The sequence below is a fragment of the Camelina sativa genome, chromosome 15 (genome assembly GCF_030686135.1).
Source record: "Camelina sativa cultivar CO46 ecotype springtype chromosome 15, ASM3068613v1".
In the NCBI taxonomy this organism is placed as follows: domain Eukaryota; kingdom Viridiplantae; phylum Streptophyta; class Magnoliopsida; order Brassicales; family Brassicaceae; genus Camelina; species Camelina sativa.
In genome coordinates, this window is record NC_141894.1 from 9,392,292 (window position 1) to 9,419,174 (window position 26,883).

Genomic DNA, 26,883 nt, shown 5'->3' on the forward strand with positions numbered 1-26,883 from the left:
TTACTATCCATAAATAAATAAAATTTTACTCTTTTCCTTATCGAAAATTAAAATTTGTTTATATTTAGAGTTTTTATTAATATATGAAATGCTTAATGTTATTTAGCAAAATAATTTAAAGAAAATTTTGTGGCAACTGCCAGCTGACTACAAGAAATTGTTGCAATTTTTTTTTTTTTGACATTTTCATCAGATGTGAGGATATATACTAAATGATTTTGTTAGATAAACAAGTTTTTTAATGTGCCATGGAGAAAAAAATGTAAATATGCAACAAATAACAAAGAAATTATTAAATATATCTTTTTAGATATGAGATAGCGTCAAATATATATATATATATATATATTTTTAAAGCTGAATGTAAACCAAAAGCTAATTAAATTATGGTTAAATCAGTCGTGCTAAAAGATTATCATATCTCACAGCTTTTACGATCCAAAAATGACAAAATCTTTTACCTGCAAAGTAAGGGTGATTTTTTTTTGACTAAAGTAAGGGTGATTTGTTTTGCGTATAACTAAAGTTAAAGTTTGTAAAATACAGAGTAAAAAAATATCCGAGAAGCTTTAGTCATTTCCTTGGTGGTTATGTTCTCTTGAATGGTTAAGGGACAAGACGATTAAGAGCTCGACTCGAGAGAACAAACAAATCAATTTTCTAATGTTCATTAATAATACTCATTTACTGCTCTGGTCCCATTTACCCATTAATACTATTAGTTAACTCGGCAGGTAAGACTAATCGTCTCCAATTTATATGTGTTTTTATTATCAGGCCTTGGGTCGAGTTTTTATTGGGCCTTGGGCTTCATATTCTGACTTGTAAGGAAAAAAAAAAAAAAAAACAAACCCTAAGGGTTTCGAAGTCTCTCTCTCCATTTAAGCTCTCATTTTACGCCGCCCCAAAGCTTTCTGCTTGTTGAACTCGAAGACTCCCTTCTTGAGAATCCGGCGATCTGATTTTTCCCGGCGGCGTGAAAATGGTTGCGGCAAAGAAGACAAAGAAGTCCCATGAAGGAATCAACAGCCGATTGGCTCTTGTGATGAAGAGTGGAAAGTACACTCTTGGGTACAAATCTGTTCTCAAATCCCTTCGCAGCTCCAAAGGTACAAATTTTCAAAAACCCTTTAGATTTTGTGAGAGATTAGATCAATCTTCGTAGTTAAGGATGAGTAGTAATTGTTTGAATGATTGTTGTTGGGGGTTGTTTAGGTAAGCTGATATTGATCTCAACCAATTGCCCACCGTTGAGGAGATCAGAGATTGAGTACTACGCTATGCTTGCCAAAGTTGGAGTTCATCACTACAATGGCAACAACGTTGATTTGGGTACTGCTTGTGGTAAATACTTCCGAGTTTCTTGCCTCAGCATCGTTGATCCTGGTGATTCTGACATCATCAAGGCACTCCCTAGTGATCAGTGATTGATTCTCATTTTGACTATGATTTTGCCTTGTTCTTCTCTCTATGCTTTATTATGCGAATGTGTTCTTCTTCAAAGACTAAATGTTAGGTTTTATTTGGTTTCTAAAACTCCTCAATGGTCTAATTATTACAACATTTCGTCTCTGTTTGTGGATTTGTTACATGTTTGGAAAGGTTTGAATTTATTTATGCCAACGCTTGATTAGTAACTAGATTATTGTTCTGGTGGTAGTAATAGTTTGATCTGGTAAGCATGGGGGTGTGAGTAGTAGTGGTTTTGAGGTAGTGGAAGAAACTGGTATTTGAGAGTGAAGTAGAAGAACATAGCAGAGGAAGGTGTGTCTGTTTGTTCCATCCTTGTTCCGTATTTAGTAACTCAATTCAGATTAAGATCATCATCGTACCCTCAAGTCAAGCTCCTCAAGTAGATGTGTGAGGCAATCTGGTAAGCATTGGGTGTGAGTAGTGGTTTTGGGGTGTAAGGCACGCGAAAGACTGAGAAGTGACTATGGGAGAAGGGAGAGGGGAGGTTATTTTCATGCTAGCCTTGACCAATAAAGCAGTAATGTTATGTGAAAGATAGCATAAAGTAGAAAGATAATGTAAACTAAAAGTGTAGAAGTGTGAAGTCCATGTAGTTTCGTCCATAAGAATTGCAAAGGCACTTCAGCATTCTAGTAGCACCTGTTCATAGATGAAATATGCTGAAAATTGTTTTCCGGTATCAAAGGCTTCCCAGTGGCTACTTGGATTCCTCCAGTCCTTGGAAGCCAGTAAATACCAGAGCCAATAAAACGGTAGTTCAGATAACCGACTAAACTAAATCTCAATTATCTATAAGAAAGCGGAAGGTATCATGTTGACAAGTATTATATTAATCAGTTCGGCTATGAACGTGACATCCTGGTCAGTTAATTCGAATTGCTCAACCATTTCACTCGACATCTTAGAAGCAGTGTCACCTTCTTGATAGAACAGGAGATGAATGTTCCTCACACAGTCACACGTCCTACTCGAATGCGAAAGTGATAGAGATATGTATGTAGCTGGAGCTGAACTAAAACGCTCACTATTCTTATTTACTCTTGGAAGAATCGCGACACATTAGTGTTTTGAGTTACTTGAGCCAAAGTCTGAACTTCAAAACCTGCACACAATAGTAGATTTATCTTTCCTTGAAAAAAATAAAAATCAACTCAAAGACTCTATACTTTTGATTTTTGAAAGCAATACAAATATTTCTTAACATATTTTATGATGCTGCCTGCATGTATATCAATATCACCCTTTTTGAGAATATACTATTAACAATGACTATTAGTTTCGATGTGGAAAATCGTCTTCATCTTCAAATCTCTTGTAACGTAAACGCACTACAAGATATTCTTTTATTTTTGGTAATGGGTATATCACTATAAGAATTTAAAATAATCAAATTCTAGTACTAATTTATCATTAGGGATACTAGCATGCAAAATATTTCCCAAGCTACTAGATATATAAATCCTAGGAGTATGTATATCTCTCAATAGCTTTCTCATCAATAGCTCATTAAATAAATAAATTTAAAGATGGGCAAGAAAAATATGGTTAAAAAAGCAAAGTATCCCACTTGTGGATTTTTTTTTGGCGGTGCTCTAATGCATGTCCACAACCACAAAATTCAACCATATCTCTATCTCCAAGTCTCTGTCTAGAATTGAATCACACTATATATAATATACAAATTATAAAGTTAATTTATACACTAAATTCCCTTTCAAATTGAATATTCAGTCAAAATATGTTGTTGCGACTGTTAACGTAAAAGGAATATGTAATGGTATATGCTTATATTAACCAAAGTTGATAGAAGATAAGTTTGCAACTTTTTTAACAAGCACTGCAAAACAAATCAGGTTGGAGTTTATATAATTTACATTAGACAAAAACAAAAATCTTGAAAGGAAAAAACTTGATTAAAAAGCTAGTAAACACAGGACCAGAGATTAAGGTTAGGGAAGATTATATGTCGACGAAAAAAGACAAAACTTAAATCCAGACGATAACGTTTGTGGAGTAGAAGCCAAAAAAAAAAAAAGGGCTCTATAGAGCAGATTACATCTGTTTCGTTTTCTCCTTTCTTTTTTTGTTTTGCCTTTTTGCCAAAAAAAAAATTGAATAAACAACTTAATAATACAAAGGAAGGATCACAAATATGCAGACAAGGTTATAGTTTAGATCTTGTGGAATCATTACAAATATCAAAAGAGATTTTGCATATATTACCAGTAAAGACTAAAGAGATAAAGAAATGAAAAAAGAACAACATAGATCTTATCTCTTTTTTACTGTCACTATTATGATCGTTACTCAAAAAGTACGCATGTGTAGGATTATTTAGTGATTTCTGTGACTTTAGTTACAATCATTTTCTCAGCAAAAAAATAATTAGGAAAATTTACTCAAGTTTTCAACAGCTTCAATCCAGACAAATAAAAATAAGTATTTTTCCAAATTATAGAGAATTATGAGGCGACACGACACATGGAAAAAAGAGAGCAATAATACACACAGAATTATAGAGCAAAACAAAACACTCACACAAGACTACTTAACAACTCTCCATAGTGTGGCCAAACCAGTGCCGGCTTAAACATATTATGTCCCCCTGGGCAAACAAAAAAAAATGCCCCTTAACCTATAGAAAAACTTATTGATTTTTTTTTTAAAGTCTTTTTGGTTTATAAAATTTTTTTTGTGTCCATTTTTAGCTTACAAATTTTTTTTTTGTGCCCCTTTAAATTAAAAATATATTTTTTGTGCCTTTTAACTTACAGAAAAAAAAATTTGTGCCCCTTTTCTGATACGTATATGCCTCTTTAATCTATGTACCCGGGGCGGTCGCACTGCCCGCCCTCCCTATTAAGCCGGCACTGGGCCAAACCATCATAATAGAGAGATACAACTCGACAAGGTCCTCTTTGATTAAAATGACAATTTATATAATAATTACATATTCTGTTGTAATTATTTTTCTTCAAGAAAAAATTAAAGAAATCAAAATTATTGCTAAGGAGGAAATGAATGTTGTCCCTACAAAGCATTTGTATAATTTGGGAAAAGATATGGTCAGAAGCACAATCTCTTCACAAAGGAAAGGAGTCATGGAATTGGATAAGCTCTCTCTCTTATGGGTCCCAAATTCCTCATTTCATTTTCCAGAGATTAGAGAGTGGCAGAGAAAGAAGTTTCCAAAAAAAAAACAACAATTAATCATCTCAAAATATAATAATATTCCTAGTCCCCACTACCTAAAGCTATATATAAACTCCACTTTGAATCACCCAAGGCAAGAAACCAAACCAAAACAGCATTTACATAACAAACAAAGCCAAAAAAACAAAACAGAGTAAAGATGTTTTCAGACCACTTACCTTCTTCTTCTTCTTCTTCTTCTTCATCTTTAGACTTCCAAGAACACTTCATGGACAGTTTTGTCTCTAGAAAATTGCTTCAGCAACTCCCATTTGATCACACCACTGCTCAACAAGCTCATGACCCTGACAAGAACAACTTGAGCGGCAACGTTCTCCTCCTACTCTCTGTCCTTTTATGTGGTATCATCTGCTCCCTCGGGTTGCATTACATAATTCGTTGTGCATTCACACGTTCTCGAAGTTTCATGATCTCTGATCCCATCTCTAGCCCCTCGTCCACACCACGAGGTTCAGAAGTAACAAACAAAGGGATCAAGAAGAAAGCTCTCAAGATGTTCCCAGTAGTGAATTACTCACCAGAAATGAACCTGTCAGGGCTCGGCGAGGAGTGTGTCATCTGTTTGTCTGATTTTGCTTCTGGAGAACAGCTACGTCTGCTTCCCAAATGCAACCACGGGTTCCACGTTCGCTGCATCGACAAGTGGCTTAAGCAACATATGACTTGTCCGAAATGTAGACACTGTCTAGTTGAGACATGCCAAAAGATCTTAGGTGACTGCGATGAAGCTGAGCAAGTGGCAGCAGCAACAACAAGTGAGAGCATAGAAATCAGAATTGCTCCTCTAGAACCTGAAGCAAGAGTAGCCACTTTTAGAGAAAGCAGCTAGGGTGTGCCAACAAATAAAATCATATTTCAAGAATTTGGTTTCACCAGCAAGATTATAGATTTTTTTTTTTAGATGTGAACATAATTTATGTCTCTAGCCTTAGGATTTCAAAATCAAATATACTTTAAGCTTTCCGAGAGGAATCATAAGTTCATATGGTTTTTCAAGTTTGAGAATTCCTCTGCATATTCAAATCACAATCACAGAGTATAAAAGTAAGTAACAAAAGAAATGGTTTCGATGAAGCTCATGTGGCACCGAAGTCCAAAACCACAGTCATGAAAAAGCAGTACCAAAAACTACAAATGCGCGCGATATTGAACTGGTCTAATCGGTTAGATTCACTCACCAACTTGGTACATTAACACCAGCTAAATAAGGGATTCTTCCTCGCAATGATGAAGAAATAAAACTCGGTGTGTTTGGAAAAGGAAAATGGACCCAACACGTAACAAGGTCAAACTAATCCACCTAAGTGCAGTGGTTAATAGTCAAACCTAAAAGCTACTTTGAGGAATGCTTATAGTATTTTAAGATATCAGTCAGGGCAACACCAACATGGTATGGGATCATAATGGAAATCTCCACTTTAACAATCTCTCAATTTTTTATAGCAAAGAAGGAGCTGCCAAAGTGATCAACACAATAACACATGTCCATTGGCATATACATGCACGTATGCTATTGCTAAGGCGTGTCTACTGGCATTGATCCACAAATACCATACTCAAAAATCCAAACAATAGTTATTTAAAACCGAATAAAGAGACGTACAAAACATTTCCATCCAATTAAACGAACATGGGTAGATTTCCTTTTATAGTAACTTGAACAGAGTAACTAGTGATCAAGTTCATGGCTAGTTGCCTAGTTATAAACAAAAGGAGCTCCAGATAAAGCTCCTAGATCCTAGTCACTTGTGATTGGATATTTCGATGTAAAATAGATAAAGTGCCAGGCAGAAATATATTTTACACCTTGCTGCCCTAGTAAGAAGTGGGAGCTTATAAGAGCGAACGAGGCTTTGCATTTTGAAAAGAAGTTTCATTGGTTAACAACATAAGAATGTAATTTACAGGTAATATAAGTCCACTATGCATCTGAGAGATATAAGATGTTTCAAATCATATTTTGTAATATACCATTATCCGTGGGAAAATTGCAACAAAATGTAAGAAGCAGGACTATGTAAAAGAGAAGCATTACTAGGCACAAAGTAAAATCCGATGGTAACTGTGAAGGAGATGGTTCTAAATAGTATCATAGAGCTTTATGCAAATACCCTCTTGCAGGACTAAACTTTTGGATTTTAGAGATTCAGATAATACAGAACCATGCAAATAAAAAATGGAAAAAGTCTGTCGACATCCCATTGTTGAGGATAAAGGTGGACACAAATGGTTGCGCCAACACATCCAAGCACATACAGAAGTCCCGTCATAGACAAGTCAGAGGAGTGAACATCAACAATGAAGTTAGACAAATAATTAAAAGAGAGAAAATCTCTGTATTAGAGAACTGCATAGCACAAGAAGAGATAGAATTAGTGCATGTGCTCCTGAAATTAGTTACTTCACGTGGCTGCGGCCAAACAATTTCAGAATTCAAATGCATCCAGAAGAAAGTGTTCAAAAATACTACTTACCATGTCAGACTCATTTGGAGATATACAGTATATTAATGAAATACAACTTAACTAATGCGCTTCAGGCTTTCAAGTACTCACGATCTTAATAATGCTCTTTTTATATTCCTTTACATAATAATCACACAGGGTAAGAAAACCACCAAATCAAGAATGTCAACCAAAGAACGCACGAGTATCACATGGTCTTCCAAGCAACATAAAGCAATAAAGGCAAAGTTTATCACTTTCATGAAGGGATAAAAAAACAGACCACTATATGTTCTTACCAGCTATATGGAACCTAGTGGCACAAACAAAAGACAATACAAAAATCATTTTCAGATAGCCTTACAGCCTTTCTGCTATTTTCTTTCAGAGAGAGAGACTGGTGAGAAAGGATGGATCTCTCCGATCCTGCTTTGCAACATCAACTTTTCTTGCCGAAAATATCAAGTAAAAAGACTAAAAGTAACTATATATCTCTTCATTCAAAAACTCTTGCTTTAGTTACGATCCACAGTAAAAACGTTTCATTCTAGACTCATGTATAGTGTGCACTGGCAATTTGCAGTAAAAGACAACATATCATAAAGTAGGGAAAAAGGAAATTATATAAATCACCTGCTTTAGCTATGATTAAAATCATATGTACGAGACTGGCTTAGAGAAAGGAGCGGAGCTGGACACTAATTTAGAGTGATCTTTATTGATAAAAGTAGCCTTTAACAAGAATCATGGATGGGGCTTTTTCTCTTCTGGCAGCTAACAACTTTGGTTTTATTACTGACGAGACAGGTCTCCTGTTTTGAGGTGACTGAGGAATGAACAAAGAGAGGCCAGTGACATGAACCAAGACCTAAGAGATGTATTATCTGAATGCTATCACAAAGATGGAACCGTTCATGGCTGCTCTAGCTAAAGCTCATGGGTCCCTGTAAGCAAAGACACTGCCACATGGCACTACCATAGCTGCAAATGGTATGATGGGCACACTAAGATTTTACAAATTCAGTGGAGAATCCATGTAAGATGCAGACAATAAAAATAAAATAAAACACTACAGAACCTTGCTAATTTTGCTGGCATAGTCCACCAACTATAATTCAGAAAATATAACTAAAATAATTTCCCATTAATTTTTTTTTAAAAGTATGTGGAAACCTTTACCTTTCCACTATATATGGAACCTGCAGCAAAAACCTAGTAGCTAGATCTATCTATTCAACTCTACAAACTAGGTTATCATGTCGACTACTGCAACTTCTGCTCCCATTACCAAACCAACTCATGAGCTCTTCCAAGATATTCGTGTAAATTTTTATTCAAGAAGACTACTGCTTCACACAGCTTATCAACCACCTACCACGGCATCACCCCCGTTTGCAGAAGCATCACAGTCCTCTGAGAATCATATGAGCTTTGATGCAAATGTTGTCATGGTCCTATCAGTTCTCTTATGTGCACTAGTTTGCTCCCTTGGACTGCATTCTATCATAAGATGTGCACTGAGGTACTCCAATTTACTATCATCAGAAGCTAGTGAGGAGCTCGCAGTACGCTTGGCCAACACAGGAGTGAAACAAAATGCCTTGAAGAGTTTCCAGACGGTAAGTTACACTGCAGAACTGAAGCTGCCTGGCCTAGATACAGAGTGTGCCATATGTCTCTCGGAGTTTGTATCCGGAGAGCGAGTCAAGCTTCTGCCAAAGTGCCACCATGGATTCCATGTCCGGTGTATAGACAAATGGCTCAGTTCACACTCATCATGTCCCACCTGCAGGCAGTGCCTCATTCAGACTTGCAAAAAGATAGCTGGCTGCAGTAGTGAGACGACAACCCCATCATCTAATCAACCACAACAGAACATGCATATGGCACCACTAGGACCGGAATCATTGATGCGCGGTTTTAGCTGAACAGAGTCAACTCCGCTTGACTAGGCTTAGGTGCAGTTATGTTATAAAAGCTGATATGTATGTACTGCCACGGTTTTAGAGTTAGTCGAGATCCCAAACTGTTATCATTTCCAGTGTAAAGTTTCAAACGTTATGACATGTTGTTTTCTTCACTCTTTGTTGCCTGAAAGTGTACATTCCAATAGAAGATCTTAGACTCACGTGAGTGAATGAAACTATAAACAACTCAAATAAGGAAGCTGAGAAGGCAAAACACTTGAAACCAAACCAACGTCGACGAATTAAGTGGGCGCACTAATCAACTTGGTCAACTAAGAGAATTCCTTAATACTCCAAGCTTTAAGACATTCCAAGGTTATTAAAACATGATACGCCACTAGTTTCTTGTTTAATACTAGTGATAATCATATTGATTAATACCAAGCTATATATGTACAATAAATAAATTAGCCCTCCATCATAGAAGAAGACCTTTCTTCTTATTCTTTACCGACCTATAAGTATATTGAGTAGGCAGTGATGATGATGAGACAATATAAAAAACGTGACAAATTAACTAATCAAGCAACAGAGAATTGTCAATAACCCACAAGATTAAAAGGCTTTTGATATAATCCACCCAAAATGAGAACACGGCGTAGATTGAGAAAAGATATATATAGGTTACACCTAGAACAAACGTCGGCATAAAGTAAAAATGGAATCTGAGCATGAAACCACCGTAGAGTCAAATCAGATGATAACAAAACGAGTGGTTTAAGATATATTGTACTAATCATACAAAGTAAAATGGTACGATAAATTCACAACCAGTGTTGGTGCTGTCAAATATCCTACCAAACAGAGGTCACAGAATCTGAACAATTGAGAGCCAAAAAAGAAACAGTAAATGTAACACTACTCCAAAATTGATGTGGTTACTGGCCAAATATAACAGCTTCCACAAATATACAAAGGTCATAATATAACAGTACTCCACAATTGATATGGTTTGTAAAAGCTTCCACAAAGGTAAAATAAGCCAAATAATAGAGTCCTCCTTTTGTTGTCCCCGAGGAGCTAACTCCCTAGCTTTCTTTCTGATATTGTTATCTCTTAACTTTAGTGCTTTTCTCATCACACTTCAATTGCTACCCATGTATGATTTTTACTATCTTGTCAGATGTATACTTGGATGCTGTCTTCTTCCCCAAGTGTTTGGATGACGTGTACACTTTTCATCAAGAGGGCTGGCACTATGAGCTTAATGATCCCTCACAAGACATATCTTACAAAGGTTTTTTATTTACCTTTCTAGAGCTCTTTTCCTCTACTTAATTAATAGTGCCTTAGTATTATTGATATTATCTTCTTTTCGTTTATCTGCTACTTCATGTATACTCTCACCCATCCCTCAAGAATTGTTTAAAAGTCAAAATTATTATGCTAGTACACTGCTATAGCCAATAATCAAATAAGGCGGCAACCTCCTTGTCAAAGGGGTTACTGGCACCAATAAGCATCAACCTCCTCCTTGTCAAAATTGAACTAGCTTCTTCAAAAGGACAACATAAACAGAGTACTAAAAAGTAGATTAGTTGAAATTTCCAGAAATATTTTCTGTTTATTTCGTATGATATCTACTAATCAAGTAAAATTTTGGCTTCTGCATCCAATAAACACAAGGTAACCGGATGAAAAGGTTTGAATGATTTGGCTGCATATGTATTCTTGCAAGTTGTTTGAATGGAGTGGGACATAGATGGAAGCTTGTTCAGTAAGAAGGCTGAGTTTGGTTGTTCTCGGTAAGTTCAAGAACCCTGACACTTGGGATTCTCCATTGAAGAAGGAATCGGTTCAATAAATAAATAGCTTATCAAAACTTTGGTTATGATTTTGTTTTCATACATCAAACCAAAGCTTTTTCTTTTTGGACAGAGACAGACAGTTATCATATAAAACGAAGCGAAGCTAGTTGTCGGAAGTAGCACTTAGTGACCTCGCCTCCTCCGCAATAGCAGCCTCAGTTACAGGATCTAGGATAGGTTCTTCACCAAGTATGTAATAGGTTTCCCCAACGCCATATAAAGAATGAAAGAGGAAGCAGCTCTTTCGCTTGGCAGGTCTCACTAAGAGGTAACCTTCCTGGTGCGCAGTCATCAGGATCTACTAAGAAAAGATTGTAACCCATTTTATCCAACCCTTCAAGAGCCCTGTACCACGCGGAAACTCCTTCTTCTGGGATGCCTTTTGAAATTACCATCATATTAATATTATAAATTTCTTCCTATCGGGTCTCGAAGGACGTTCGTATGCCCAGAGAAAACCATGTCCACTAACATCTGATTAAGTCTCGCACGTTTATCTTCCGCTTTATAATTTACGAACAAGACTCCGGCGTACCGTAATAAATTGTCCTCTTCCTCCGTTGCCAGCGAACCATAGGCATAGAAGGACACAAAGCCATCAAACAACTCATTCTTAATAGCTTTTTTGATATTATCAACAACCACATCATAATCATAACCAAGAGGGGGTGGGAAATCCTCAACGTCCCAGTAGACGCGCGCGTGTTTCACTATAACCTGTTAATATTCACCAAACGAAACGTAACAGAAGACAATCAGAGATTCATCAACAACGAAGAAAATCTAATGCAGATTAATTAAATAACGTCGAGCAACAGAGAGATATATATATATATCCTACCGTACATGGTTTCGACGGAGATGGAGAATACGAAAAGTGAAAGATTAGGAGAGCAAAAATAACAATTTTAGGGTTATTTTAGAACTGTGGCGGCTGTGGAAGGGTAAGAGGCATTTGTCAATTAGTCGGTGTATATATTGCACATAAACGATGAATGGATCAAATTACGTAGTTGAATCTAACTCTGGTTTATCCTTTCAATTTTTTTAATTCAATAAAAAACCTAATCTTGATACACAAGAAACCAACTCTGGTTTAGCCTTTCAATTTTAGTTCAACAGAACACGCTTGTGTTAGCATCTGGGAGTGTTTCACAAACCAAAAACACAACACAACGTAAACTAAACAAAAAAATTCCCGAAACGTAAAAAAAACAACTGAATAGAGATCTTACTGAAAATCTTGGGACATCGTACGTTCAGACGGAGATGAACAGAGGAGGAAAATTTCCAGAGAGGCGGCGGTTGAATTTTTAAACAGCGATTTTGCCTTTTTTCTGGACCATTTAGTTTGTTTCCGGGTCATGTCGATTTGGGCCTATATACAAAGCCCATAATGATAGCGTTGTTATAAAACTCCATTGTTGATATTTAGATGGTGGTTAGTCTAAAATCTAAATGTAATTCACCTACCTAAAAACAAATAAAAATGATTAGCTTAGCTCCTACTAAGTTTTTGATCCATGTAATAATTGACTAACTTTAATAATTCAGCTATATTATCATTCATTATCTAAAAAGTGCACCGTACCTCAAAGTAGACAAGTAATATTGGTTGTTTAATTTATTATCAGATTTTTATTTTGGAACCATTTCTTGTTTTTTATTTGTCTAATATATTTTCCTTCATGGATGAACTTTTAGTAAATAGTAGAATTGTTTTTACTATTGTGTAAGTGAAAAAATGGTTGTAACTTATTCAGAATTTGAAGGTTAAATAATGTGAGTAAAAGAACTTTATGGTTTGATGAATTTGTCTAGCAACAATTTGCATGTAGGGTTTAACAGTATGAATTTCCCATATTCCAGAAAAGAAATAGAAACTTTATGGGTGGATTGTGGTGTACCACTACTAGTAAAGTTGAGGGGTGGAGAAAAAGCTTTAGATCTCTGGGATCAAGCAAGCAAACTTATTAATTACATACCAAATCAAGAAAAACTAACCTTAATTGACTTTTCTCCAACAAAAGATATGAACGTGGCCTGCCATTTATATGTATTCTTTTATTATTAAAAAAAAAAAAAAAAACATGAACGTGGTCTGGCCTGCCTTACATAACCCATAACCCCTATATAATAAATAGTGAGAATTAAATGTAATCATAATAGTAGCAATGTTATGTAAATCACAAGTAGTTTCGTAATGATGGACACAACGTTTTTCGTAGGTGCCAGCCTTCACCTTCCCACATTCTCTCCCTTTCTCTCTCTCACCTGGGTACGATTGTTACCGGCACGTGCCATTCACGTGCATCTTCAAAAAGTTGACTTTTTGAGTTTTGAATCTCTCAACAAACATATTTTTTTTTAAAAAAAGAAAAAGTTTATGATGATGATGATGATGAATGATTCAGTTTGCTTTTTTTCTCTTTGTTAGGACATGAGAATCGTAATGTTTATTACTCATAAGTCATAACTTTCACTTACGAAGCCCACGATGATTCGATCTTAACTACGCCATACGTACGTTCATATGTTTTGTAAGCTATGGGAATCCTCAATTTAGACAAAATATATGCGTCTTTCCACTTTCTACAAATCACATCCGTTACCTCAAATGTTTCATATTGCAAATGGTTAAATATATTTCACTATATACATATGGCTCGATGCCAAAAGTCCCAAAACATATATAGCCCCCAAAAAGAAAAACTATTAGGTATCAACGTCAAAATTTAGCTAGAAAGAACTTGTTAGTATAACCTCAAATATATAGACACATATATGATATATCTCATGTAGGTTATCATTATGTAAGAAAGTTGTGACGTTATTAGAAAGATATGGCACAACAAAATGGCTAGAGACTCAATGTACATTGGTACCTCAACTCATCATTACTTATAGTCTTTATATCCAAACATTAGTTAGACAATGTTTATACAATACAACTATATACTAAGATTAACAACTATTATGTGTGTGTCAGCATATATATATATATTATAATAATGAATTCATCACAATATTGTTTTGACGAGTTCGGATGTAGTAGCCATTTGATTAATACAAATATAATCGTGAATAGTGAATATGAATACGATGAAATAATATCTTCTTATACTATAGTATATAATATATATCCGTAAGCACAACATGAAAGTCACTTTCTTTCACGGTCTGATATATTAAATACCACTTACACACGAATTAATTATGACACAAAATATAAAACGAATTAATACGTTGAATTTTATGAAAATTCCTAATATAACAACAAGCCAACCACGACTATCGTTAGCCCCTAATTTGACTCGGTTTAAGTTTTAACACTACAGCCCTTTTAAAATAATGGAGCTGTCATTTTACGCCGAGCCGGTCACAGTCATGAAGCCATCTCAGCAAAAAACAGATTAATCTGAATAAGAAAAAAAAACCAACGGCTGAGATCTTTAATTAAGGGTATTAAATCACAATTAATCAGTTAACACGAGGGAAAAGGCTGTCTGACAGCCAGGTCACGTTATCTTTTCCTGTGGTCGAAATGATTCATCTCTGTCGATTTTATTATTATTAAATTTTTTTTTTGAAAGGACGAAAAAAAAAGTGAGTAAAGAGATAACAACCCGCCTATATAAATTCATATATTTTCCTCCTCTTTGAATTGTCTCCTCAGTTTCATCGGCCGATTCTGTTTATCTCCGGCGACTTCGAAGAAGAAGTAAGAGAGAGAAAGGAAGAAGATTAAAAGAGAGAGAATAAGCCAAGGCTCTATCTCTTGTAGATCGCCTTGTTCTCTTCCTCAATCTCGTCTTCTTCAGTTTCTTTCCATCTTTCTTTCAAGGTAAAAGGAACTTTCTGGATCTACTTTTATATCTGCTGGATCTCGATCTGGAACTGTTCAATTTCGTAGAGATCTGGAATTGATTGAATTTGGATCTATGATTCTTTTGATTTTGACTTGAATTTATTTCAGTTGACCCGATCATCGGAGATTTTTACTTGACCTTGACCTGATTAGGGATAGATCCATAGTCTGATTACAGTTAGGTTTGTGTTTTTCTAATTATCTAGGAAATGATTTGTAGACGCCAATTGAAATCTGAACTGATTAAGGTTAGATGTAGTTTTTGAGTAATTGAATCTATTGATTGAGAGATGCTACGGAATAGTATGTGTTCATCTTAACATGAATCAATCAGGATTCGTTTCACAGTATTGAGTTTTTTTTGTGTGTGTGTGTGTGTGTGTGTTTGTGCTGCAGCTTCATATAAAATGGCTGAGGCTGATGATATTCAACCAATCGTCTGTGACAATGGTACTGGAATGGTGAAGGCTGGATTTGCTGGAGATGATGCTCCCAGGGCTGTTTTCCCTAGTGTTGTTGGTAGGCCAAGACATCATGGTGTCATGGTTGGGATGAACCAGAAGGATGCCTATGTTGGTGACGAAGCACAATCCAAGAGAGGTATTCTTACTTTGAAGTATCCGATTGAGCATGGTGTTGTTAGCAACTGGGATGATATGGAAAAGATCTGGCATCACACTTTCTACAATGAGCTTCGTATTGCTCCTGAAGAGCACCCGGTTCTTCTTACCGAAGCTCCTCTTAACCCAAAGGCCAACAGAGAGAAGATGACCCAAATCATGTTCGAGACCTTTAATTCTCCAGCTATGTATGTCGCCATCCAAGCTGTTCTCTCCCTGTACGCCAGTGGTCGTACAACCGGTTAGTGCATTTTTAGGCTTTTCTCTCTGTGTTTATTATACTATACTCATTTGGTATTTTGAAACTGAGCTCTGATTGTATTTTCTTGAACAGGTATTGTGCTGGATTCTGGTGATGGTGTATCTCACACCGTGCCAATCTACGAGGGTTTCTCTCTTCCACATGCCATCCTCCGTCTCGACCTTGCTGGTCGTGATCTCACTGATTACCTCATGAAGATCCTTACCGAGAGAGGTTACATGTTCACCACAACAGCAGAGCGGGAAATTGTAAGAGACATCAAGGAGAAGCTCTCCTTTGTCGCTGTTGACTACGAGCAGGAGATGGAGACCTCAAAGACCAGCTCTTCCATCGAGAAGAACTACGAATTACCCGATGGGCAAGTCATCACAATCGGTGCTGAGAGATTCAGATGCCCAGAAGTCTTGTTCCAGCCCTCATTTGTGGGAATGGAAGCTGCTGGAATCCACGAGACAACCTACAACTCAATCATGAAGTGTGATGTGGATATCAGGAAGGATCTGTACGGTAACATTGTGCTCAGTGGTGGAACAACTATGTTCTCTGGTATCGCTGACCGTATGAGCAAAGAAATCACAGCACTTGCACCAAGCAGCATGAAGATTAAGGTCGTTGCACCACCTGAAAGGAAGTACAGTGTCTGGATCGGTGGTTCCATTCTTGCTTCCCTCAGCACATTCCAGCAGGTAAAAATTGACCCGGAGCCTTTTTGGATTTCTCCTTGCTTAGTTTGCAAATTAATTCAAATGCTGAGTATTGTGTGTTTTGTGTTCTGTAGATGTGGATCTCCAAGGCTGAGTATGACGAGGCAGGTCCAGGAATTGTTCACAGAAAATGCTTCTAAGCTCTTCAAGATCAAAGGCTTAACAAGCTTGGGTTTTATGAATGGGATCAAAAGTTTCTTTTTTTACTTTCTATTTGCTTCTCCATTTGTTTGTTTCATTTCCTTTTTTTTTTTTTTGTTTTTGTTTCTATGATGCACTTGGTGTGTGACAAACTCTCTGGGTTTTACTTGCGTCTGCGTTTCAAACAAAAACCGCTTTCGTTTTGCGTTTTAGTCCATTGTTTTGTAGCTCTGAGTGATCGAATTGATGCCTCTTTATTCCTTATAAATTTCTTTCAAAACTCAAGAAGAAGAACCTTGAAACTCTTTGCAATGTTAATATAAGTATTGTATGAGATAAAGATTTTATTGATTTGGGTTTTAGTATTACTTTGAGTCCTCCATCTTCATCTTCGAATTGTTAATTCTTGATAATAGTTAAAGCGTTAGATGTTTTTCCATTCACAAATGAACTTTAACTAGCACAAAAAGATAGATAATTAATATGGCATCATTCTATATCACATGTCTTTCTGGATATAACTCGTAATGGTTGAGGTGTAAAATTGAAACATTAGAATTGACTGTTGGAGTTGTATCACAGATTTGGGTTTTAGTGTTACTTTGCAACCTCCATCTTCATCTTGGAATTGTTATTCTGAATAAACAGTTTAAGCGTTACATATTTTCCCTTCACAATTAAACTTCAAATAGCACACAACAAAGTCAGATAATTGAGATAGCATCATTTTAAACAACTCCAACAGTCAATTATAAATGTTTCAATTTTATACTTTCGTTACTATTTTGCTTAATAGTCCTTTTACATGATGCACAATTGCACATTGCACAACATAAAAAAATTGCAGGAACGAAGCTGTGTATCTCAAGTGACAAGTTTGGGCCGATAGATTGGGCCTTACTAAGGCCGCCTTAGTATTAAAAGCAAGGCGTAAACAGAAAACAATTATTTAAATACAGAATATATAATAATATAATAATGGAAATACTACAACTCGAAATATCTCCAATCAACCCCAATCCCCTTTCTCCTTCGCGTCTCTATCTAATTTACAGTTTCTGCAAATTAGGGTTTAAGCAAGCAAAAGCTAGAGAAGTGTCGATTTCTTCTGTTAGTTCTTGCTTTATCTTTGATTAATAGTGGAATCGTAACCTCGGAAGATCCAAGATGGCTCGTAATGAAGAGAAAGCGCAGTCGATGCTCAACAGGTTTATCACCATGAAAGAATCCGAGAAGAAGAAGCCCAGAGAGCGTCGACCTTACTTAGCATCTGAATGCCGAGATCTAGCCGAAGCTGACAAATGGAGACAACAAATCATGAGAGAGATCGGTAGCAAAGTCGCTGAGATTCAGAACGAAGGATTAGGCGAGCACCGACTCCGAGATCTAAACGACGAGATTAACAAGCTTCTCAGGGAAAGATATCACTGGGAGCGACGAATCGTTGAGCTAGGAGGTCCGAATCACTCGAGACACGGAGCGAAGATGACGGATCTAGAAGGTAACATCATCGATGTACCGAACCCTAGTGGACGTGGTCCTGGGTATCGTTATTTCGGTGCTGCTAAGAAGCTTCCTGGAGTTAGAGAGCTTTTCGAGAAGCCTCCTGAGCTGAGGAAGCGTAAAACTAGGTATGATATTTACAAGAGGATAGATGCTAGCTATTACGGTTATAGAGATGATGAAGATGGGATTTTGGAGAGTTTAGAGAGGAATGCTGAAGGAGAGATGAGGAAAAGATCGGTTGAGGAGTGGAGGAGATTAGATGAGGTTAGGAAGGAAGCTAGGAAAGGTGCTACTGAGGTTGTGAGTGTTGGAGCTGCTGCTGCTGCGGCTAAGGAGGTGTTGTTTGAGGAGGAAGAGGATGTTGTTGAGGAGGAGAGGAGGGAGAGGGAGAAAGAAGAGGAGAAAGAGAGGGAGTTTGTTGTGCATGTTCCGTTGCCTGATGAGAAGGAGATTGAGAAGATGGTGTTGGAGAAGAAGAAGATGGATCTGCTTAGTAAGTATGCTAGTGAAGATTTGGTTGAGCAGCAGACTGAAGCTAAAGCTATGCTCAATATTCATAGATAAGATAGAAAGGTGATCATCTTTTTCTTGTGAGGTTTTAATCATACCATGATATGTGACTCTCTATCTGTATCTTTAGTTTTTTTTTTTTTTCTTTTTCTTGCAGTTCTTGATCAAGAAATTGGCTGACTTGTTGTGTGTTTTAAGAAATTTTGATCAGTTTTTTTCTGAAAACTTATTGATGTTTCATATCTTCTTACACCCTAGATTTTGTTCCTAGAGAATTTGCTCTAGATCTTGATTTATATTTCTTTAGTCCTGGTTATCTATCTTTTTCAATAACATCATTAGCTTAGAGACCGTGAGTTGACGGTCAGCCAAGTCTTTTGTGAGGTGGTCTTTCCAGAGAGTATGATAAGGCTTTTTGTCGAGTAATGTCATATAGCATGATCAGTCTATAGGAATTTACATTGAGGTGCATGATCCTTTCTCATCAATCAATCAGGAGTTTACTGACTTGAGTATTTTGACCTTGTATTGAGATTTGAGATTGTTATTAGTGCCCCTTACATGTGGATTTGCGGCAACTGATCTTTCGTTGGGCAAATACTGTATAGAACTATGTGTGGCTAGTGGCATGCATTAGTATTGAGATTGTTATTTAGTACCCTTACATTCTAATGACTTCATCTACGTTCTATATATAATCCAATAAAATGAACGTACGTAAACATATATTTCGTTTCTTGTGATACTAACAAGATACTCTTTCTTTCTTCTTACTCGATAAATAAAATTGTATTCCTCTAGTTGTTCTTTTGATTAAAATTGTGATATGTTATGGCTTTTTTAACCCTATCAAATGTATTTAACATTAATGTCACTGTTCTAATTAAACATGTGAAATAGATTTCTTAAAAATATATATATTTTTGCAAATATTGAAAAGAAACCTTTAAATTTTAAAGGAAAAAAATAAGAATTTGTAGTATGATGATGATGATCATTATCAAGTTATTGTAATCTTTTATGGAAGCTGAACACCATAAACATGACTAGACATGCAACTCAATGCTTTTTGTGAACTTGACACATACTATATCCATAAATTGAGGAACTCAACCATTAACCATCCTCATTGGTCATCCTATATATGAGAATGTCTTTAAATATAAATAATCATATAAAATAAAAAGAAATGTGATCTCTTTAAATGTGTGAAAAAGTGGGATTAGTCTTTCTAGAGAGCAAAGTTTTGGGACTAATTTGGCAATCTCATCAAAATGGTATACCGCTAACTGATAAGTTTCCTTTGCATTCGCCTCTTTCGTGTCCTAGAGGATAGAGGATGTCAGGAGGCTTTCTACTGTAGGTAATTGAGATTTTGATCACTGAATGTAATGCTCATTGTCGAGGTTTATGCATCGGCACTAACTAGATTGGTGGCTATGTAGAGACATAAGCTGTTTCAACCACGAACCGCATTATTTTACTGTGTCAATAAATGAAAATATTTATTGAATAAGGACAAAACATCCAAAATATGAATGACCGTTGAGATGGATAATACTTATGTCTGGAGATACGAACCACACCCACATGTTCTCTCTCCTTGACACAATCACCAAACCATTTCTCTCTTAACCAAAAGAAACAAAAAAAAAAAAAGAACACTTTTTTTCTCTTCTCAGTCCCCATTTCAATGGCGGACTACGAAGACGAAATCGACCACCATAACCAACCATTCATCCCAAAAGAAACAGCACTACAAGCCCTCAACTCCATAATCCAGCTCCACTTCGAGAAAACCCTCGAGAAAAAACGAGCCATTGACCACCAGAAGAAGAAGCTCCACAAGCTCTTTCAGCTCTTTTTCATCTTCCTCGCCATAGTCTTCTTCTCTCTCTCCCAACCCTCAGGTCGTCTCCGCTGCCGTCATTGTTGGGCACCCATCTGCCTCCTCTCCTTCTCCCACCTCTTCTTCTACGTCTCCGTCGCTCAAACCCTCCGTTGCATCAACGGCTTCAAGTACCAGCGTCGCTGCCACAAGCTCACTCTCGGTCTCGCCACTCATAAGCTCCGTTTCATCAAGTCAAGAATCGCCGCTGGTGATTTCCTAAGCGGCGGCGATGGTGACGAGGCCTCGGCTGCTGCTTGGGATCTGGAAGTACCTTATCAAGAACCACCAGATAGCTACTTTGGCAAGTTTAAGAGAAATTGGGCTCTCTATTTTGGTTTCTTGATCCTTCTTTACACTTTCATGATCTCCTTCTCTGTTGTTATCCTCTGTTTCTGAGATTTCTCTAGAATGGCATTTTCGTAAAATTCCACAAAACCCCTTGTGTCTCTTATCATCCATTAGTCTTCACTTCAGCTTTAGAAGGGTCATAAAGGAGATTGAAATAGATTTATAAAGTTAGAATCTTTGAGATTTTGATTCCATCTGGAGTTGCAATGATATTGAAATCGAAAGGGATCACTAAAAAGATGGAAACTTTGTAATTTGGATTCAATATGGAGTTGTTCAATTCTTGTCATTTATGCAATTCCCAAGTTACTTAGATACAAGAAATGGAAATCACAATTGTAACATTAGTAGGAGACAATTAGCATTAATAAATCAATCAATTAATCACAACCAAAAGTTTTGATTTTTTGGTTTTTTCACAGACGAACACAAATCCAACGGTGACAAGAAAAAGAAAGAAAGATAAAAAAGAGTTTTAAAAAAATGTCATTAAGGGAAACAAAACACAGCTAAATCAAAACTCTCGGTGAGGAGTTGTTTTGTTGTTGTTAGGCCCTCCTCTACGATTCTCCTCGCTGTCAAGCCCGTACTCGCTCGTGTTCCCGTACTCGCTGCTTGCACCGTACTCATGGCTATCCAAGGCCACTTTCCTGAACTTCTTCATATCTGCACTGTAAGTGCTCGAGTCATAGTCCGAGCTTGATCCCCTCCCGAGATATGAGCTCTGCCCTTGCTTCCCTGCTTCGTTTAGATCGTCTAGCGTTGCATCTCCCTCAAGAGCCCGCACAATCTGTTTAAACATTGGACCATCATGATCATTTTCTTGTTTATGTAATGTTATATGTTTCAAAGAGTAGTCATGTTCTAAAGTAAAACTTGCCTGGCTCATCTTAGGCCTGCGTCTAGCTGAGTGCCTGATGGCTGCAGCGGCACAAGCCACCATTTGTGCCATCTCATGAGGCTCGTATTGGTTCTCGAGCCGTGGATCAACTAGTTCGCTGTAATCTCCGTCTTGAGCTGCGTTTATGCATAAGGGTCTTGCCTGTGTAACAAAAAAGTAACCAAGTTTGCATTAAGCACACAAGATACTAACAGAGGGAACCATTAATATGATGATATGGTTACGAACCCAATCGACCAAACTGTCTTCCATTTCACCAGTGAGATCAACAGGTCGGCGTCCGGTAATAAGCTCAAGAAGCATCACTCCGAAGGAGAAAACGTCTGACCTGTCTGTCAGTTTACCGCTTGACGCATACTCTGGAGCCAAGTACCTGTCACATGATTCACAATTTGAGATTCTTGAATGAGATTATAAACCAAGAACGTTTCTAATATAGAAGCAAGGGCTACTGGAATTTGCATGAACAGTTATTCTTGTTATTACCCGAAAGTTCCCATGATACGAGTGGAGACATGTGTAACATTGTCTTGAGATAGCTTCGCTAACCCAAAGTCTGCAACCTGCAGAGTTGAGGCAGTTCAGTTTTAATGAAATAAAGAAATGCCAAAGAAACTGAAAGCATTAGGAGTCAAAATCATTAGCTTACCTTGGCTTCAAAGGACTCGTCAAGAAGAATGTTTGAAGCTTTAATGTCTCTATGAATGATTTTGGGATGACCTAAGTCAACAAAGTCAATAAAGCAAAGTTTGATCACATCACTGATTAAACCACTCGAGTTTCCCAATAAGATGGAAGAGTTTAGATTTTTGTTATGACTCACAGTCTTCATGTAAGTAAGCAAGACCTTTAGCTGATCCCAAAGCAATCCTGAGCCTTGTAGGCCAATCAAGAACATTGCCACTTTTACCATGGAGATGGAACTCAAGTGTGTCATTAGGTAAGAACTCATAAACCAACATCCTCTGTCCTCCTGCAATACAATACCCAACAAGAGACACAAGAAACCGATGATGAACTCGACTAATGATATCAACCTCAGCCTGAAACTCGCGCTCTCCTTGTCCACTTCCCGCTTTCAGACTCTTCACCGCAATCTCTTTCCCATTGGGAAGTATTCCCTTGTGAACATACCCGAACCCGCCTTGACCTAACAATCTTGCTTGAGAGAAGCCTTGAGTTGCAGCAGCTAGCTCGTCGTAAGTGAATGTGCTCTTGTTGAAACCTAAAGCCACTGAAGGGTGAGGTGGTGGTAGAGACGGACCATGTGGACCTGAGTAGTTTGAGCTCATGTCACTGCTGTTTCCGTTGTTCATACCCCCTGAGACGAGCGGTGGTGGTGGTGGCGGGGACGGTTGCCAGCTTCCAGGTGGTGGTGGAGGCGGTGAATTCATCCAGTTACTATTCCCGTTTGATCCAGGATACTGATGAGACAGATTCATTACGTGGTCGCTCTGGTTATTGTATTGCTGCTGTTGGTATTGATCACCTGAAATAAAACAGAGACTTGAGTTTTACCTTGTTGCTTGAGTAACAAGAAAACCATATTCAAAAACTTTACCTAGGACATGATATCTCAAAAATATTGTGGAAGGTGATTTAGAGGTTCTTAAGTCCATTTTCACGAATTAGAATATTAATTAGCTTGATGAACAAGAAATGGTTCTAAATTAGAAACTGGGGTAGGATATATAGGGTTAGGTTTGATGGGTTCTATTTGTGCCTATGCCGGTGGCTAAACCGTTACCTGAATAATAAGGCATTTGATGCTTCTTTTTCTTCTTGCGACAACAACAGACGCAGAACAATATCATAACAAGAAACAAGAGTCCAGCACCAGCCACAATCCCAACGATAGCAGCCGTGTTCGGTTCATTGTTTCGTGAGGACTTGGAGCCACCACCGCTTGATTTAGGTGGAGCCAGCGCTTTAGGTGGGGAAGGAGAGTTACGGTCGGAGCTTCTTGAAGGAGGCGGAGGTGAACGATTGTTGTTTCCTCCGCCGTTGTTGTTGTTGTTATTTCCATTGTTGTTATTGCCATTGTTGTTATTCCCGCCGTTGTTATTGCCGTTGTTGTTATTACCATTGTTGTTATTACCATTGTTGCCATTACCATTGTTGTTGTTGTTGTTGTTACCATTGTTGCCATCGTTGTTATTGTTTCCTTGAGGAGAAGGTGGAGATTGTGAGCCGCCTGAAGAAGGCGGTGGAGGAGAGGAAGAGGAATCCGCAGGGGTAGGAGGAGCTGGGGGGGAGGAGGAATCATCAGGAGGCGGAGGAGAGGATTGTTGTTGATTGTCGGATGATGACGGAGATGGAGGTGTAGGGGACGGCGGTGAATTCTCCGGGGATTGCCCCTCCGCCATAATCTCTCTTTTGGTGTCTTCTTTTTGTATATGTTCTTTTTTTTTAATCGTGAAGCTCTCTCCTCTTTTGGTTTTTTACAAGAAAGAGAGGGAGGGAGAGAGAGAGAGATGAACAAAAAAACAAAGAGAAGAAACACAAAACCTCTTTGTGTGTTTCAAAATCTATTTTTAAAGATTGCTTTTCAAATCTTTGTTGTTGTTGCTACATTGGTAATGTCTTCTTTTTGTAGGGTCTATATTTGGGGTATTAATACAGCCATGCAATTTATGTACCTAGGCTAGAACTAAATTTGTAAAAAGAAAAAAAAAACACAGTTGTAAAAAGGAATGATTTATTACAAAACTTATGAAAAGAGCAAACCCAAAAAAATTAAACAAAGCAAATTGCTCTCGTTGAGAGTTGAACTCAAGACCTCCCGCTTACTAAACGGGTGCTCTAACCAACTGAGCTACGAGAGCTGCTTGTTCGTTAATTAAAATATGTGAATAAATATAGTTTTTTGATATAATTATTAAACATAATAATAATTCTCTCAGCCCTTTTTAATAAGAAGACAAAATACTACTAGTCGCCCCAAGAGAAATCAATCAGAAGACAGATCAGGAACAGCTTAGAAGAACAGAGAAAACACCCTTTCTTCCACAAAAATTTACCAGAGATCTCTCTCAGCTTTGTTCAACCTCTCTTTTTTCTTCTCTAAGAGAAGATCCGATACGATGCCGTCACGTAGACGTACCCTCCTCAAAGTCATCATCCTCGGTGATAGCGGGTTTGTTTTCTCTCTTTCTTTTTTATGTTAATTTGTATATTTGTCCTACATGTGATTACTTGAGTTTTCTGATGAGTGATTCGGTGTTTCTTATTTTGGGGTTTTGAGATTTAAGTCGGATTTTTGTCTAATTCGTTTCCTTTGAACTGTGTGATTTGCTTAATTTTGTTGATCAATCCCTTAGGTTACTGCTGCAATTTTGTTTTCTTTTCTCTTATTAATTAATTTAAGAACCCATAATTGAATTGAATTTGATCTGATGTTAGGTTAGCTTTTTTTTTTTTCATTATCCAAAAAATCTGATATTTTCTTCTTTGGTTAAAAATTGAGATGACAATAGTCTCAAAACCCAAATAACTTGAGTTTCACTATACCACACGGTTTTAGTCTATACTTGTTGGTTCTCCGACAACATGAAGTTGCTAAACTTACTTATGATCTGAGGTTTTGGTTTCTTTTTTGCATGTTCTTTTCTCTGCATCTGATTTGCTGGTACTGAATCTGTCATTTAATAATCAATTTCATGTTGGTTTTAATATGCACTCGTTTGGACTCTCTTTTTTTCGTGGTTATCAAAAAAATTGTTTCTTTAACGAGTACATGAAATTGGTGTGTATTCTTCTTGATCATCTATTGTTATTTGAGTATAACTAATTTTGGACTTGTCTAACGTTTGGTTATTGCAGGGTAGGAAAAACCTCTTTGATGAATCAGTATGTTAATAAAAAGTTCAGCAACCAGTACAAGGCTACCATCGGAGCTGACTTTTTGACCAAGGAAGTACAGTTTGAAGATCGCCTTTTCACTTTACAGGTTCTTACTAGTGCTTTATTACTCAGTTTTCTTTTAATGTAAGATGCATGTGCTAAGCTCAATGGCGCTTCTAGTTGTATTCAAGAGAGATAGTTGCTGACTCTGAGCAGAATGTATTAACTAATAAGTTTCTGCCAGAATCTTTCAGGCTAACCTTGTTTGTGGTTAAATTTGGTGTGTACTGCCTTACTTAATTGAGCTGCAAAACAAAACTTACTTGTTGTTCCTGTCTTTTCTTTGTCAATGGTTCTATTACAGATCTGGGATACAGCTGGACAGGAAAGGTTTCAGAGCCTTGGTGTAGCCTTTTACCGTGGTGCTGATTGCTGTGTTCTTGTATATGATGTCAACTCCATGAAGTCATTTGACAATCTGAACAACTGGAGGGAAGAATTTCTGATCCAGGTAAACCATAATTCATGCTTGTCTTCACCCCTGTACACAGATTCTTCACGATAAGCAAATCTGTAACACGAGTGTAATAATATGTCTTGCAGGCGAGTCCATCAGATCCAGAGAATTTTCCATTTGTTCTTATCGGTAATAAGGTTGACGTAGATGGTGGAAACAGCAGAGTGGTATGTGCTTGCTTGCGTGATTTTCCATTGTTCATGAATCTTTTCTAAGGTGATGTAACGTCCAAATACAAACTCTCGTTTGATGGCAGGTTTCAGAGAAAAAGGCTAAAGCTTGGTGTGCTTCAAAGGGGAACATTCCTTACTTTGAGACCTCTGCCAAGGAAGGCACTAACGTGGAGGAAGCTTTCCAATGCATTGCCAAGAACGCGTTGAAGAGTGGAGAAGAAGAAGAGTTGTAAGTTTCTAAACAATACTTTTATACCTCATACATCTTTTATATTGCGGGGTTTGGTCTTAAGATTTTCTTGTCTTTTACCTTTTCAATAGATACTTGCCAGACACAATCGATGTTGGGACGAGCAATCAGCAGAGGTCTTCTACAGGGTGTGAATGCTAAGTAAGGACTATCAATCACCACCAGAAGGAAACGAGGCTTCTCCTTTCATTATCTCTTTTCAAAAGTTTATCTCTAAATTATTACATGCTGTAAATTTTTCTTTCGTGTGGATGAGGGATGAGTGAGCGAACAAAAACAAAAAAACAAAAGAAGGAACCCTTGAAAAAAAACGAGAATTGTTTTAGTAAGTTATTTGTGGGCTTTTTATTTTAAGTGATGTTTTAGTTGAATGATCCAAGATTTAAAAATTATCTCAAAGTTCAATCCCATTGTATCTTGTTTGCATAGAAACTCCATTCATTA

The 26,883-nt window shown here is 37.2% G+C and overlaps 7 protein-coding genes, 1 long non-coding RNA gene, 1 other non-coding gene and 1 pseudogene across 12 annotated transcripts; 8 read left to right on the top strand and 2 right to left on the bottom strand.

The window, feature by feature from the left end:
• The first annotated feature begins 798 nt into the window (after positions 1-798).
• Positions 799-1,572, top strand: LOC104746248 (large ribosomal subunit protein eL30z). The gene is made up of 2 exons (XM_010467680.3): positions 799-1,109; positions 1,216-1,572. Exons 1-2 carry the CDS (start codon positions 983-985, stop codon positions 1,425-1,427), a joined length of 339 nt encoding a protein of 112 aa, XP_010465982.1. The 5' UTR covers positions 799-982; the 3' UTR covers positions 1,428-1,572.
• A 3,174-nt stretch (positions 1,573-4,746) lies between these two features.
• Positions 4,747-5,658, top strand: LOC104746253 (RING-H2 finger protein ATL77-like). Its single transcript, XM_010467688.2, has one exon. The coding sequence runs from the start codon at positions 4,826-4,828 to the stop codon at positions 5,513-5,515; it is 690 nt and encodes a 229-aa protein (XP_010465990.1). The 5' UTR covers positions 4,747-4,825; the 3' UTR covers positions 5,516-5,658.
• A 2,626-nt stretch (positions 5,659-8,284) lies between these two features.
• Positions 8,285-9,210, top strand: LOC104746254 (RING-H2 finger protein ATL78 pseudogene; annotated as a pseudogene). The gene has a single exon (XR_015581583.1). The product of XR_015581583.1 is annotated as an RING-H2 finger protein ATL78 pseudogene (transcript).
• Positions 9,211-9,888: 678 nt separating this feature from the next.
• Positions 9,889-11,327, top strand: LOC104746255 (uncharacterized). Of its 2 annotated transcripts, XR_015582217.1 has the most exons (4): positions 9,889-10,069; positions 10,221-10,334; positions 10,724-10,842; positions 10,976-11,327. It is a non-coding gene; the product is annotated as an uncharacterized LOC104746255 (long non-coding RNA). The 2 variants fall into 2 exon arrangements; XR_015582218.1 differs by lacking the exons at positions 9,889-10,069; positions 10,221-10,334 and adding an exon at positions 10,370-10,626.
• Positions 11,328-14,387: 3,060 nt separating this feature from the next.
• On the top strand, positions 14,388-16,785 carry LOC104746256 (actin-2-like). Of its 2 annotated transcripts, XM_010467690.3 has the most exons (4): positions 14,388-14,749; positions 15,170-15,634; positions 15,728-16,341; positions 16,434-16,785. In XM_010467690.3, exons 2-4 carry the CDS (start codon positions 15,181-15,183, stop codon positions 16,497-16,499), a joined length of 1,134 nt encoding a protein of 377 aa, XP_010465992.2. In that variant the 5' UTR covers positions 14,388-14,749; positions 15,170-15,180; the 3' UTR covers positions 16,500-16,785. The 2 variants fall into 2 exon arrangements, with proteins under 2 accessions (XP_010465992.2, NP_001289901.1); NM_001302972.1 differs by lacking the exon at positions 14,388-14,749 and having other exon boundaries at positions 15,181-15,634; positions 16,434-16,499.
• A 597-nt stretch (positions 16,786-17,382) lies between these two features.
• Positions 17,383-18,741, top strand: LOC104746258 (uncharacterized). Its single transcript, XM_010467691.2, has 2 exons — positions 17,383-18,579; positions 18,674-18,741. Exon 1 carries the CDS (start codon positions 17,668-17,670, stop codon positions 18,568-18,570), a length of 903 nt encoding a protein of 300 aa, XP_010465993.2. The 5' UTR covers positions 17,383-17,667; the 3' UTR covers positions 18,571-18,579; positions 18,674-18,741.
• A 1,344-nt stretch (positions 18,742-20,085) lies between these two features.
• LOC104746259 (uncharacterized) lies at positions 20,086-20,842 on the top strand. The gene has a single exon (XM_010467692.3). It carries the CDS (start codon positions 20,210-20,212, stop codon positions 20,801-20,803), a length of 594 nt encoding a protein of 197 aa, XP_010465994.1. The 5' UTR covers positions 20,086-20,209; the 3' UTR covers positions 20,804-20,842.
• Positions 20,843-21,099: 257 nt separating this feature from the next.
• LOC104746260 (putative proline-rich receptor-like protein kinase PERK6) lies at positions 21,100-24,262 on the bottom strand. The gene is made up of 7 exons (XM_010467693.2): positions 23,404-24,262; positions 22,480-23,145; positions 22,306-22,376; positions 22,143-22,219; positions 21,885-22,029; positions 21,636-21,797; positions 21,100-21,545 (listed from the first exon to the last, which is right to left on the bottom strand). The coding sequence occupies exons 1-7, from the start codon at positions 24,020-24,022 to the stop codon at positions 21,270-21,272; spliced, it is 2,016 nt and encodes a 671-aa protein (XP_010465995.1). The 5' UTR covers positions 24,023-24,262; the 3' UTR covers positions 21,100-21,269.
• A 145-nt stretch (positions 24,263-24,407) lies between these two features.
• TRNAT-AGU (transfer RNA threonine (anticodon AGU)) lies at positions 24,408-24,481 on the bottom strand. The gene has a single exon. It is a non-coding gene; the product is annotated as a tRNA-Thr (tRNA).
• An 86-nt stretch (positions 24,482-24,567) lies between these two features.
• LOC104746261 (ras-related protein RABG3f) lies at positions 24,568-26,810 on the top strand. The gene is made up of 6 exons (XM_010467695.3): positions 24,568-24,792; positions 25,479-25,605; positions 25,864-26,010; positions 26,103-26,183; positions 26,273-26,418; positions 26,511-26,810. Exons 1-6 carry the CDS (start codon positions 24,740-24,742, stop codon positions 26,578-26,580), a joined length of 624 nt encoding a protein of 207 aa, XP_010465997.1. The 5' UTR covers positions 24,568-24,739; the 3' UTR covers positions 26,581-26,810.
• Positions 26,811-26,883: the final 73 nt, after the last annotated feature.

What these genes read in the sequence shown, in the direction of transcription:
- LOC104746260 (XM_010467693.2), bottom strand. Translation starts at nt 24,022, where the DNA reads ATGGCGGAGGGGCAATCCCCGGAGAATTCACCGCCGTCCCCTACACCT. An exon ending in TCAAATGCCTTATTATTCAG is followed by an intron (nt 23,146 to 23,403) that starts GTAACGGTTTAG and finishes GTTTTATTTCAG; the next exon opens with GTGATCAATACCAACAGCAG. An exon ending in ACGAGTCCTTTGAAGCCAAG is followed by an intron (nt 22,220 to 22,305) that starts GTAAGCTAATGA and finishes TCAACTCTGCAG; the next exon opens with GTTGCAGACTTTGGGTTAGC.
- LOC104746261 (XM_010467695.3), top strand. Translation starts at nt 24,740, where the DNA reads ATGCCGTCACGTAGACGTACCCTCCTCAAAGTCATCATCCTCGGTGAT. An exon ending in ATCATCCTCGGTGATAGCGG is followed by an intron (nt 24,793 to 25,478) that starts GTTTGTTTTCTC and finishes TGGTTATTGCAG; the next exon opens with GGTAGGAAAAACCTCTTTGA. An exon ending in ATGGTGGAAACAGCAGAGTG is followed by an intron (nt 26,184 to 26,272) that starts GTATGTGCTTGC and finishes GTTTGATGGCAG; the next exon opens with GTTTCAGAGAAAAAGGCTAA.
- LOC104746248 (XM_010467680.3), top strand. Translation starts at nt 983, where the DNA reads ATGGTTGCGGCAAAGAAGACAAAGAAGTCCCATGAAGGAATCAACAGC. An exon ending in ATCCCTTCGCAGCTCCAAAG is followed by an intron (nt 1,110 to 1,215) that starts GTACAAATTTTC and finishes GGGGTTGTTTAG; the next exon opens with GTAAGCTGATATTGATCTCA.
- LOC104746253 (XM_010467688.2), top strand. Translation starts at nt 4,826, where the DNA reads ATGTTTTCAGACCACTTACCTTCTTCTTCTTCTTCTTCTTCTTCATCT.
- LOC104746256 (XM_010467690.3), top strand. Translation starts at nt 15,181, where the DNA reads ATGGCTGAGGCTGATGATATTCAACCAATCGTCTGTGACAATGGTACT. An exon ending in CGCCAGTGGTCGTACAACCG is followed by an intron (nt 15,635 to 15,727) that starts GTTAGTGCATTT and finishes TTTCTTGAACAG; the next exon opens with GTATTGTGCTGGATTCTGGT. An exon ending in CCCTCAGCACATTCCAGCAG is followed by an intron (nt 16,342 to 16,433) that starts GTAAAAATTGAC and finishes TGTGTTCTGTAG; the next exon opens with ATGTGGATCTCCAAGGCTGA.
- LOC104746259 (XM_010467692.3), top strand. Translation starts at nt 20,210, where the DNA reads ATGGCGGACTACGAAGACGAAATCGACCACCATAACCAACCATTCATC.
- LOC104746258 (XM_010467691.2), top strand. Translation starts at nt 17,668, where the DNA reads ATGGCTCGTAATGAAGAGAAAGCGCAGTCGATGCTCAACAGGTTTATC.